Here is a 12,881-nt window from a genome sequence, read left to right as displayed (position 1 = left end):
TTAGTGTCTAGAAACAAGGCAGAACCGTGCAGTTTATCACTTGAGAGGGGAACTTGTGGGACCAAAATTTGTGTCAGAGAACAACACATGAGCCTTTGATTCCTGTATATAAGAATTTTTTTTTATAAGGGTCATGAAATTCTATTCACATCTATTATTTATTATAGTTCCCACACACACACACACACGCACACACACGCAGCAGCCAAAGAAAAGGCAAGACTCGGTCTTACAACTGGTCTAAGGATTCAACCCAAAAGGTTCGCTGCACTTGGAGAGAGTAAGTGAAAAAAATGCCAAGTAGTGAGCGAACAAGGGTGAGAGGGGAACCACATGTTCAACAAGGTGCACCACGGCACAGCTTGTGGGAATGCTTAGAAGTTCATGGTTTATTAGTGTCCAGTGGTCTTGAGCCATCAGAGCTTTAACGTTCTTCATTTGGCACTTGGACTTCTCAAGTTCCTGATGCTGAGAAGCTGCTGACCAGCTCGGAGATAAAGATCTGGCTGCTTCTGCCGCCGCTTTACCTGGTGGCTGCAGGTCACGAGACGGTGAAAAGGTCACGTTAAGAGGAGAAGCTGGATGTCTATCACATCTAAGTGCTGGTGTGTGTTCCTGTGTTTCTATCTTTGTATTTCTATCCAACATATTCATGCTGAGAAAGCTTGTCCAAACTTGAGTTCGAGTCGAGGTCAGTATTAGGTTGAGGGTTAGGGGTTAGGGTTAGTTAGGGTTGAGTACAGAGCTGAAATAATTAGTGGATCAAGAGAAACACAAACAGAATCTGTTCTCTCTTTTTTATTTCACATTCCCGAGTTCGAGCTTCTTCATTGTGCAGATTTTCTGCTTTTGTAGACGAAATAGAAAAGGGTTTTTGGTGCTGGATGAACCACAAAATGATCACTATTTTCTGACCTTTAATAAACCAGATCATTAAACCACAAAAATGAGAAGATCTGATCTGTCTGAACTAAACTTTGGTTCACTGTTTCTTGTCCATCTCAGTTCTGGTTAGGCACGGACTTAAAGCTCTCGCAGATTCTGGGCTCCTGCACACTTTTGACTGCACCCCATGGACCGATTAATGTCAACAATATGACATGGACAACAGATGTTGCAGTTGCTTTAGTCAAAACACAACAGATTATGGAGTTTGATCATATGACTGTGTCTTCTACTCAAGAAAGTTGCATTTTGGCCAATTTTCTGACTTTCTGTCTTTTTATTTTTACTGGATTTAGCCAAGCCCAGTGAGCGTCACTACGGGTCACTTTATATATACACTCTTTGCTGTGTTGTACTGTACGTGCTTGCAGCTGTGACAAACTTAAGGTTAAATAATATTCCAATGTTTCTCTTCCACAGAAGTGAGCCCTTTGCTGAGAGAAAACTGGACTCGCCAGTGGAACTCTTTTAAAATATCCACTCAAACCTTTACTGACATCACTTTACAAAATGTCTGGATATTTAATTCCTGAACATCACATTTCAGGGCCAATCATCTGCTTTTAAAGTTATACTTTGGTGACTAAACCTGCAAGGCCCTCGTAAGCCCTGTATTACAAACATATGTGATCGTACGCCTCAGCCTCGGAGAAGACAGGTCACCCTGGTGGTCCTGACGAAATTGCATCCTCTTCATAGTTTGTTTTAGCAGTGCCTCACATAATTAATCTGCTATTTGTTCACTCGGCTGACAGCGTTTCAAAAATAACAAGCACAGCAGCTTGTCCAGGATCAGCCTGAAAGCATCTGACAGCCCAGAGTCCAAGAAGACAACACGAGCGTGGAGTTCAGGCGCCTCCATCCAACACCCCGTCTGTGTTACAAATCTGTTACAGGGTGGAGCAACAGAGCAGCGAGCTTGTCTTGTCTTTTTTTGGTCTTCTTCACACGTGTAAGAGACAATCAGTGTTAGGAGTCACCACAACACTTCGGCATGACAACATGTATGTTAAATGTAATGGGCATTCATCACTATGATGGATGACAAGTTCTATGTTATTTGAAACAGATGGACAAATTTGAGGACAGAAGGAAGCTAAAATGTTCAATATACGTCCCTAATCTAAGAGGACAGGGCTGTGTTGAAAACCGATTGGCTCTGATGGAGGACTTGGAGCAAAGGCAGAGACATTTACCATATTGGTCTGAGTCTAAGACCATATTTAAGCTGGGAACTATGTGTGGAGTGGATGTGGATGTCATCTTTAGACCTGGTGTTGCATCAGGAGTTGTTTGTCAGCACTCGAAGTGTTTTGTTAGCCCAGTTTAAGCAACAGGAGACTCTGAAGGTTCGCCTAATCCGTTTCCAACAAGTGAAGCTAAAAACAAAACACCTCTCGACGTCTTAACTGCAGAAATGGACCGTGGACTGAAGTCAATCAGCAAGAATGAACACCGTCACAGCTTCAACTGCCCGTGAAAAATAATCACGAAAGCAGGTTTTACAGTCCGCTTTAATGGCATTAGTTCTTGTTTCTTGTTTTACGTGAGTAAAGGCTTCAACAAAAAGGACTCCCGTCTCGTTGGATTAACAGAATCTGAGGGAAACACATCAGACTTATCATGAAGGTGTGCCATATATTAAAAAAAACAGCCTCCCAAGTTTTCCAACAACAACAAGCCGTTGTCATCTCACAAATGTCTTATATTCCTGCCAAACCGTATTTAATCACGCCAGTCAAAACTACTATTAGGAGTTTAACAGCATTAGTGATTACTTCATAAAACCTTAATCTAAGGTCATGCCAATATATGTATTACCTTAGCCTGTGTATCGTCTGTTATCATGGACATAAGCTGCCCTGGAGCGTCGCCGTTTACCATGGCGATACACCTCGATAAGAGGTGAGCCGTCTGAAAACCCAGAGTTATCTCGCTAAGCACAAATAAAACGCCTCTACAAAAACAAACAAACCAAAACAATTACTAAACACCGCAATAAAAAGGAAACTCCCAGTCTTCAACAACGGCTGGACACAGTATGTGATGCACACATGTGATGGAGGACTGGTAATTCCCTTAGAGTGAATTAAAAAATGGATCACAACCGTGACGCTACGTTTGGACTGGGATAAATCAACGGCATGTTTAGCTGATGTTTATGTTTCCTGTCGCATGTAAAATAACTTTAAATTGTTGTTTTAAAAAAGTGAGAAAAGAAAGTGTGAGTCTGGGTGTGAGAGTCCAGCCTAATCCAGCCTTGATCGAGCCACGGGACTCTTTGCTGGGAAAACAAACATGCCACTCAAAATGTACTTTAATGGTCATCAGACGACACAGAGGCTTTAAATGTTTCCAGGCCTCAGCTGCTCTCCGATCGATTTATAACATATGACTAACTCAGCACAAGCTCCAGCACAGCAGCTTTCAGCAACAACACATCATCCATCCAAATCCATACACGTCACCAGAGCTGTACGAAAACCCTCTGACGTCCGTCTCATTAGGATCTGGACGTCAATGAGACCTGAAGTCATCTTCTGGCAAAAGCTGGAAAAACACTGTGAACTAGCAAGACAGAAAATGAGAAGTATTTTTACCTGAGTGCAGACCGAAGCAGAAATCATGGAAAACTCAAATGATAGATGTGTTTTCAGATGAAACAGTATTAAAGTTAAAAGTGCCTGAAACCACAGCTTCAGCTACATTAGTATGAATCAAAGTTCAAACTCGGGGGAAAAAAAAAATCTTAGGTAAGAGCTCAAAGCAGCTATAACAACACAACCTCCCCTGCTGTTTGCGAGTTGCTGTTGCTGTTGTTGAATAAGGGACAGAAAAGTGAAGAACATCATGTAGTCACAGTGAAGTTGACACACCAATTTTTCATTTTTTAATATACCCAAATATTATTAAGAGCCGACCAGTCCAGGGTGTACCCTGCCTTTCGCCCGTAGTCAGCTGGGATAGGCTCCAGCTCCCCCGCGACCCTGACGGATAAGCGGTATAGAAAATGGATGGATGGATTATTAAGAGCAGCACTAAATCCCTGGACTGTCCCTTTAATTACTCTTTTGATTCAACAGTTAGAAACTCCTCGTGCGTACTGACGTTAAGATCTAACAGTGAACTTTTTAAATTGCTCATGAAACATTTGCAAAGCCTTTGTAATTTGAATCAACTCGCAGTCTACCTGTGGATGTCTGGAATCATGTGAAACCATTGCCAGGACTGTTTATTGTGTCCCTCGCAAGCGCTTTCATGTGCACAAGACAACAAGACAAAATGGGGACTGTTGGGGACAATTTACTTATTGACAGCATGAATTGCCAGAACATTTGCACTGATCACAGAAAATCTAAATGCCTCCTCGCTGGTAAGACACCAGTTGAGGATATCCTCAAACATATACAGGATTTAAGTTTTAATCAAAACCATATGACATGTTTTTCTGTAAGACTTTTGCCTCCCCGATCAAAAAAGCCTCCAGGGGACATTTTAAACAGCCTCTCACGAGTCTTTATCATTAATACAACAAGCAACATGTGTGGCGGGAACACTGTGTGAGTCACAGAGAAATGAAAGGCAAACGAAGTGAACGAGAGGAGAAACAATGGATGAAAAAATAAAAGGAAGCATGAGAAGGGAACAGAACGGAGGAGGATAAACATGGATAGAGATGTAAAACTTTTCTTGGCTAAGGTGACCGAGAGCTAACAGCAAACAAATGGATTGCAGAGTTAAAACTAATGACAAGAGCTGAGTGGCTGAGTTTTCATTCTAGATGTAGTGTCTAAATTTAACCCACAATTGTTTCCAGGCTTGGGCGAAACCCACCCACATGTGAGCGAGACACGAGATCAGGGGGTCCCATTCGGTTTGCGTTGCCATCAATCAGCCCTGTCCGCGTCCCCTGCCAGCATTACATCATAGCATACCTATTCTGATTTTAACAAGCCAGGGAAGTCATTTTGTGCCCTGGCAGCAAGAGTCATACAACGTCGGGACTAATCAGATCTGAACAGATTGGAGGAAGAACATGCAGAATTGTTCAATACCCTGGGGTAGTAATCCCGCTGTGTAGAATCACGTTTGCATGCTAGGTTCACTTGGATTCAGTCACACTGCAAACATGTATTGGCTCAGAGGAGCTGTTGTAAGTGATCTTCTCGGGCTGCAAAAGCTCCACCCAAAGGGATTTATTACCTTAAGAGTTACAGTTCTCACGTTCTCCAGCTGTGCTCACATTTTTCATGTATACCACATACCTCCGTATGCCTGCATCAGGTGTGCATGTTCTTGTTCTGTAAATTTCATGTTGTACTTCCAGGAAATTAGTTTTCTTCACGCTGTTGCCATGGCGAGGGAGACAATTTGCACGTCTCGCCATGAAACGAGAAGCTGCTGGAGCTCGACCATGCATTGTCAAAATGCCGAAGTCGGATACGCAGTTATGACACTCAGCAATGTCTCATCCAATCAGCCATTCATTCAAACCTCACATGGTTATTGATGGAGCACTCACACCTACGTGATATTCACGAGTCACAGTCACAGCGTCGCCTGTGGGCAACAGGAAGCAATGCACATGTGACAAATATAATTTGATTTACATGGCTTTCACACTGTGCAGTCTACACAGTCTGCATCACATATAATTAGTGCATGTTCTCTACTACCATATAGTATACATATGAATTGATATTAAACTCATTTGCAAATTTGGCTACAGCAGTAAGTCCACAGCTGCCACTCCTCCAAAGGCTGTTAGTTCAACGCTACTTGCTGCTACAATTAAATGTGATCCTCTGACCGAATTGTGTAGAACGTATCCATATCTTATTGCATAGATGAAATGACATGGTGCTGTTTGCCAGTGGAAAGCTTTTAATGTGAAGCTACAGCTGCAAATGTTTGCACCAGCAGTAATTTAAACCAGCTCTAAAATGGCTGAAGCATGTTGGATCGTTAGAACGGCAAAATATAACTGATCTATGAAAGCACTGACAGGTACATAGGAGTGAAACTAAACCCCAAACCACAAAGATTTAGGTAAAAGTTACAAAAGCACTTTCTGTCCTTTAGTCACCAGCACACACACACACACACACACACACACACACATATGTGTTGAGTCAGTTTATCAAAGGCTTTGGTTAGAGGGGGACGACCATCAATACCAAGCAGGACCACATTAACGTGGCTTGGCACGGCTTTCACCTGCTGCGAGGACTCAGTGGAAACACGTTTTGGGGTTCGGCCCATTTAAACTGGACAAAACAGCATTAGGTTTAGCTGCTTTCCAGACGACAAGATATTTAAGCGCTGGCCTGAAAGGACTAGAATGTCCATAACCATTAATGGGACATTTTATAGTGTATTTAGGACTTGCTTCACATTTAAATGCTTTTGAAAAAGCGGTTATATTTAATCCTGATTGAATTCAATTTAGTCTAGTCCCAGGGCAGACATCTAGGCGCCTTTTGACCTGCAAATCATCAAAATCAAAGCTCACTGGACAGAAGCACAAAAGCCAACCTCATGGGCACTTGAGGGGGAGCTTTTGGACCGATGAGAGAGGCACTTGGACTCTCAAGTGCCTCTCTGGTGTCTCCTTTGGGAACAGCCAAATCCTGGTTAAATAAAGGTCTATAAAGGGGCCTCTTTTTGCACTTGCAGCAATCTGAACAGGCATCTGTTTGTCTTGGCTGACCTTCTAATATGGTGAGATTCTTCAGGGCCATGGAGTGCTCCCAGTCTTTCAGGCGGAGGTCTTCGGTGATTGTGTTGAGGATCTCCATCTCATTTCTCAGTTGGGCCTCCGTGTGGACGTGGGTCACCCATAAACTGCTGGTGTCCTCTGTTATGTTGCTGATCTGGATCTGGGCAGGACGCAGACAGACAGAGGAGTGTTATCAGCAGTAAGACTGACATATACTCATGTCGGACATCGTGCTTTCAGCTGTCACAAACCTGCAAGTCTTGTATCTTCAAGTGGTGAATGCTGATGTCGTTGCTGAAGGTGTGATTGACAGCTCCCACTGTCCAGTTAACCTCATCCACCTTCTCCCTCAGCTTGCTCACTTGTCCTGAGGTCTCCCTGAAAGAGAACAGATACAACGAGAGCTTCACTCTTGGTCTAATTGAGTAGTCTTCACTGCAATGCAGTCACACGTTCATGCTTTGGAGATCTAACATCTCCGCTGCAATGTAAATGTGCACCTGAGCAGGATGTCCTGGCTGTGGAGCCAGGTGGAGGCTCGGGACACCTCCGCAGTCAAGCCCGTCACGTTCCTGCCTGTGGAGCTGCTTAGAGAGGACAACCTGTCGTCCAGCTGCACGAGGTAGCCCTCTGCCTGAAGGGAGTGTGCCTGGATGCTCCTCAGCTCCACCTCCAGGCTCTGTGGGTGACGAAAGTGACCGACATCATTTCATTAAAACCTACAGTCCACCAGCACCTCAATCTGATGTGATCTGGCTACAGTGATGATAAAACAATTCTGGAATTTGTCCTTTATTGTTATTGTAAGCTCTGTCATCCTGTCATCATCAAATTCTGTACACGTTCTGTAACGGTTCCCACTTTTCAGCTGTACCTTGATGAGGATCTCCAGCCTCTGCAGCCAATCGCTGTGGTTCTGGAAGAGGTTCTCCAGTTTCCAGATGTTCTCCAGCAGGTCGGCCTGAGTGGACGGCTCGCCCAGGGACTGCTGGAGCAGCCGAGAGCGCTCCGACATCCGGGTCACGTTCTCCATCAGCACCTCCTGGCGCTGTGAAGAGACCTGGGAACGAGAAACTGGGGAGGGAAAGAGAAAGAAAGAGAGGGATTTGAGAGATTTGTTCTGGGTGTTGATCCACTGATCCCTCAGCCACAGAAAAGTCCCCCGAATCGAGTATCATTTGCTATCAATCACTACTGTCAGCCTGGGCTGAGCCAGAGTTATTCATGAAGTGCAGATGTTGATTCAGTCGCCTGTGCTAATTTCACTTGTCTGTTCTTGCAAAATGTATCGTTTTGTTAAATCAGACCTAAATATTTTTATGACTTCAAAACCAGTTTCCAGAGTTGGCTAACTGCGAGGTTCTCGGAGCTGTCCTTACAACACATTGTGGAAATTCTGTCTTCATTGTGACTGATGTTGAGGTTGGCCTCTGCATGTTGCTGTTCATCCAGTACTTACAGGAGAGGCAGCATTGGACCATAGTGTTGTTTAAAAAATGATATCACATATAGATTTATAGCGATGTGAAGTAACAAGGAACATTTTACTCCAGAACAATATTTAACTGCAATTTCCAGGACCTTGTACTTTGAGTATTTCCAATTTATGCCAATTACCAAATAGGGAAAGTCCAGAAGTTTGTTTTTTTCTTTTCTTTTCTTTTTTTTTTTACCCAATCAGCCATCCAATGACCCCTGATGACCATAACACTGAATCTTATCGGGGTTAGTAATCTAGTAATGTCATGTTGTCACCTTTCTGCAGAAACCAGTTTTAGTTTTGAATTGGTTGCAGCATTTTTTATGAATAGTACTGCCATATTTACTCATGTAAAGGATCTGAGTATTTCTTCTACCAGTATGGATTACCAGCAAGCTGTTGTTGATGCAAACATGCAAATCTGAGAGTAATAGAAATAAAACAAAAAAGATGCTCTCTCTTCAGAGTTTGTGGAGCGTATTGGGACAGCATGCTCCGGATTACACACACGTTTATTTCGCTAAAACATCAAGTTTGGTGACAGTTAACATATTACCAATGAACCTTTCTTGTCTTGTTTTTGGCTGTGGCATAAAGGCCACTTCCTTTGTGTTTTCTCTGCTCTCGACCGTGTCTAATGAGAAAAAGCTCCTCTGTTTCATGTTATGCTGGGACCGGGTTGCATGGTAACGGCTCGATAGCCTGGGAGATATTTTGAAACCAGATCCTTAGCATTACGGCATGACGACATCCTCTTAGCAGGACAGCGGGGACAAATGTGCACAACAAACCTCAGACGGAGAAAAAAGGCTTTAAGAAACAAGAGGAGGCAGATGATTCCCTTCACACGTGCTCTGCGACACGCTGATGCACCCAACCGAAGCCTGATATCACAAACTCCCGAAATGTTCCACATGTCTGAGTGTGTTTCTGTGTGTGTGTGTGACTTCATGTGCCAGCATCTGCATGACCTCAGAGCAAGAGAAGTGTTGCAAAGCCACACTGCTGGCAACAAATCATCTGAATTCCGGCTCGTTGTGTGTGTTAGGTTTGTTCCTAATGACCTGAAAAACTAAATAAGCTGAAATCTCTCCACTACACAGGGCGCTTAACTGCTAAATGATGACCTGTCAGTGGTATTTTTGGTTAAAAAGAACGCACATAAATTTAAGATGAACAAGAAGCAGTTTCTCAACAGTTCGTCACTGAAAAGGAAAAGGAGATGATGGATTGATAAGAAGGAGGAGATGAAGGAAAAAAAGCAAAGAAGGAGAAGAGACAAGATGAAAAATGAAATGATGAAAACAGCACTCTGTTAAACAGGATTAGGAAACATGATGGAGGAAAGCTCAGTTATTGTAGCTGAAATGCAAAGCTTGGATTGTGTAGTGTGGTTCTCACAACTAGAGAAATAGGAAAACAAATTGACAAATGTCAGTTGTTTATGAGATGATGAAGTGAAGTGAAACCATTTGGTAATAGCCCATATTGGAGTGCATGACTTATTAAAAAAATGACATGTTGCACAATAATCATCATTACATCAGGCAAACTTCAGACTGCTGGTTGTCCTGACACTTTGGTCTGCATGAAGGGTTTGAATGGCGATCTGATGGCGAGCAGATCCAGTGGCTGAAAGAAGACGCTGGAATGAAGAAATTCAGTGTCTGTTAATCTGATGATACGTGAAGTTGTGTCTGAGGCCTAAAGTTCCAGTCCCAACACCCAAACCTGAGGTCATGACCACCTGTTGGTATTCACACACCGTCAGCTAACAGGTAAGAGCGGTCCTGGTTTTCCTAATGGAGTGAATCCCACCGTTCACCACAGTGTACCGTGCAACACAAGTCCAGTTATTGGCGATAATGAGCCTGTAAACTGGTTTTAGGACCACTGTTGTCCCCATTATTGAAGGTGAAGCTTACGACATGATGATGAAGTCAGTCAGTGTTATTCTTTTCCTAACACTTCTCACTTATAAACGACCCTCCAGTATGATCTTATCCTTTAATCTGTAACTTCAAGAAACGCGTTCCTTTGCTCTGATTTTTCCAAATGAAATGTTTCACTCCTCTCAATTCCTGATTGTCCATTTTGTCATACAGACAAGCACTTGACTACTCGCAAGCACTAGGAGTGCGAGTAAAAGGACAAACCACAGGAACCTGTTAAAAGACGAGAAGAGGAAAAAGAAACAGAAACAATACAAACATCCACGATGGTCAAGCAAAAAACAATCTGGCTTTTTCATTTTGAATTATTTCTCAGAAGTAACAAAATACACATGGATACCACATTTCTGTCAGATAGTCTTGTGAGGGTAATTCAAAGGTTACAGATGGGGTGGCAGGACAGAGATTAGTGTTAACGTAATCCAAGAACGGCTTCCAAATTTTCTGAAACCGCAGTGTGGTTTTGCTAGTTTAAGGTACAGAATTACATTTCTTAACCACAGGATGTTTGAGGGCCGTGTGCTCTCACAGCTCAGGACAAATGTGTGTCATTAGAGCGAAGACATATAAACTTATAATCGTATCCTGTTGCCAGAACACATTTGAATAAAATTTCCACCATGTGTCCTGCTTTGTTTCCTCTGGTTTCACCGCCTAAAGGAATAATCAATCAGCATCAGCCATCGCTCTCCACTAATTGATGTCTGTTAGACTGCTGCTCGGTTGACGTAAACAGCTCTGCATATGCAATCAACCGAACCTCAGAGGTCACCGTCAGGCAACTGAACGGACAGTAAAGGCTTTTCTATTCACCAGGACAATCTTAAAGCGGTGATGATGGAACAGGCTTTAAACACGGCCATCCCTTCACGCAGCTGATACGGCTGAAGTGCTCACCATCCAGCAGATACAGAGCAACATTAGCATTTATTGGGAGACTCCAATAAATGCCTCCTTACTGGCTAATTGCCCCACAATGAACACAAACAGTCCGCTGTTTCGGTGCTACACAGGTGTGCAACGGCGTTTTTCAAGCCTTTTTCACTGGAAACAACCGGAGCTGCCTGTTTGTGCAGGAAATGCGGCTAACGAGGGCTGGGAGACTCAGCCAAGACGGTAAAGACGTGAGCTACAAAACCAAAACAAAGAGTACATGCTGGTTGGTGCAACTTTAAAACCGTCTTTATATTGGCTTTACATTCAGAGATGCTTTGTTATTTTAAATGTCATTATGGGATTTTATTTTATTATTATTATGCAATGCAATGATTGATAGCGACTCAGCTGCCTGTCATCAACGTTAAAAAAGAGACAAGTATGTTAGGTTTGTGAAATGAAAATTAATTCATCTGCCCATTGAGTATTTACTGGTTAGTTTTAAGTTTTGCGGGTTCCACTTCCTGAAATGTGAGAACTTGATACTTGTCTCTGTTTTACATAACTGTAAACTGCCTTTTTTGGAGGAATGGGACCATTAAATTAAATCATACAAAATAATCTTTCTGAAAATTCTGACAATACGTGAATGGCATTTTTCATTGTTTCTAGAGACAAAGGCATCAACTGAGTAATTGACAAATTAATCCCTAATTTAATTAACTGTTAGTTACATCCCTAGTCTAAAGAAAGATATATAATATTTATTTATCGGCCAAAGCTGAGGGTCATTCTACCTTTTAAAGAAAATTAAAAATGATCAAAATGAACATGTAATGTTTGCAGAGGCTGGCAAAGTGTCCTTAGCTCTAAATCCAACTGTGAGGGTTCAGAATCCCTGAATTCCTCCTGGGTCTCATTGTTAAAAAAAACAACAAAAAAACCCCAAAACAACAAATACCCGTGAATTAATAAAAACAAAACAGTATGGGAAAGACATACAGCCCACAGAGCTGTAATCGCACTTGTCTTTCAGTCGTCTTCCCTCATAGCGTCAGACTGCTGTCGAGTTAGCGCAGCAGAGTCGAGTCTTTAAGGTGAGCGTCGTGCGGCTGCAGGCGAGGATGATGACAAATAGACTGAAAGATGAGACTTATGCCTGACAAATCCATTTCAAATCTCTCATACTGTAGCTCTGTAGGATGGGAAAGTCATCTTGTTTCTTTTCCATTCCACGCCTGTTCTTTCCTTTCTTACACACACACACACACACACACACACACACATGGCAGAAAACAGTCCCAGATTCACAGCTTCATGGTTTTTGAAATCTTCTGTGCAGAAGACACTTTCCACTCATGTATCAGACGTCTGGAAGGCCGACACAACAGCTGGGCCTCAGAGCGTAATGTGAATGGATTCTGCTTTCCTGCTTCAGTCCTCACGTGGTCTCTGTGTGTGAGCGTTCGCACTGGATTCACATTATTTGAAGCATTTTATCCGCACTCATCACGATGAGCAAACGACAAACAACCCATGACCTAAAGTATGTAAAGTAAAGTATGTATGATTGATGATGATGTATGATGTAAATTCAGCTGACTGATGTGGGGCACACAGTGTTTTAATGATAGCTAAAGGATTACAGTTGGGTATATTTAACAGGTGTGAAAATGGAACCTGTTCCAAATGCATAAAATCTTGGGATTTGTTTTGAAAAACAGACTTTTGATTACACATACTGTTTCCTGAAGGCCTCACCATTTGTGAGGTCAGACACTGATGTTGGTATAGAAAAGGGCCTCCCTGAAACTGTTGCCATCAAAGTTGGAAGCAGCTCCATACCACCCCTGAATTCTATAATAACAATACTTTTGTCCACATAGTGTATGTATGTATGTATTTACCC

General features: G+C 42.6%; 1 protein-coding gene across 2 annotated transcripts in view; it reads right to left on the bottom strand.

Moving 5' to 3' along the window:
- Positions 1-12,881, bottom strand: part of scara5 (scavenger receptor class A, member 5 (putative)) — a 64,199-nt gene that overhangs the window by 24,936 nt on the left and 26,382 nt on the right. For both annotated transcript variants that reach the window (XM_046373257.1, XM_046373256.1), the window contains exons 4-7: positions 7,539-7,738; positions 7,165-7,343; positions 6,916-7,042; positions 6,656-6,824 (exon numbers count right to left, since the gene is read on the bottom strand). In XM_046373257.1, the coding sequence (XP_046229213.1) occupies positions 6,656-6,824; positions 6,916-7,042; positions 7,165-7,343; positions 7,539-7,738 (675 nt within the window). The remainder of the gene's footprint in view (positions 1-6,655; positions 6,825-6,915; positions 7,043-7,164; positions 7,344-7,538; positions 7,739-12,881) is intronic.

Source organism: Scatophagus argus, chromosome 19 (genome assembly GCF_020382885.2).
Source record: "Scatophagus argus isolate fScaArg1 chromosome 19, fScaArg1.pri, whole genome shotgun sequence".
In the NCBI taxonomy this organism is placed as follows: domain Eukaryota; kingdom Metazoa; phylum Chordata; class Actinopteri; family Scatophagidae; genus Scatophagus; species Scatophagus argus.
This window is presented reverse-complemented; position numbering and strand designations above follow the sequence as displayed.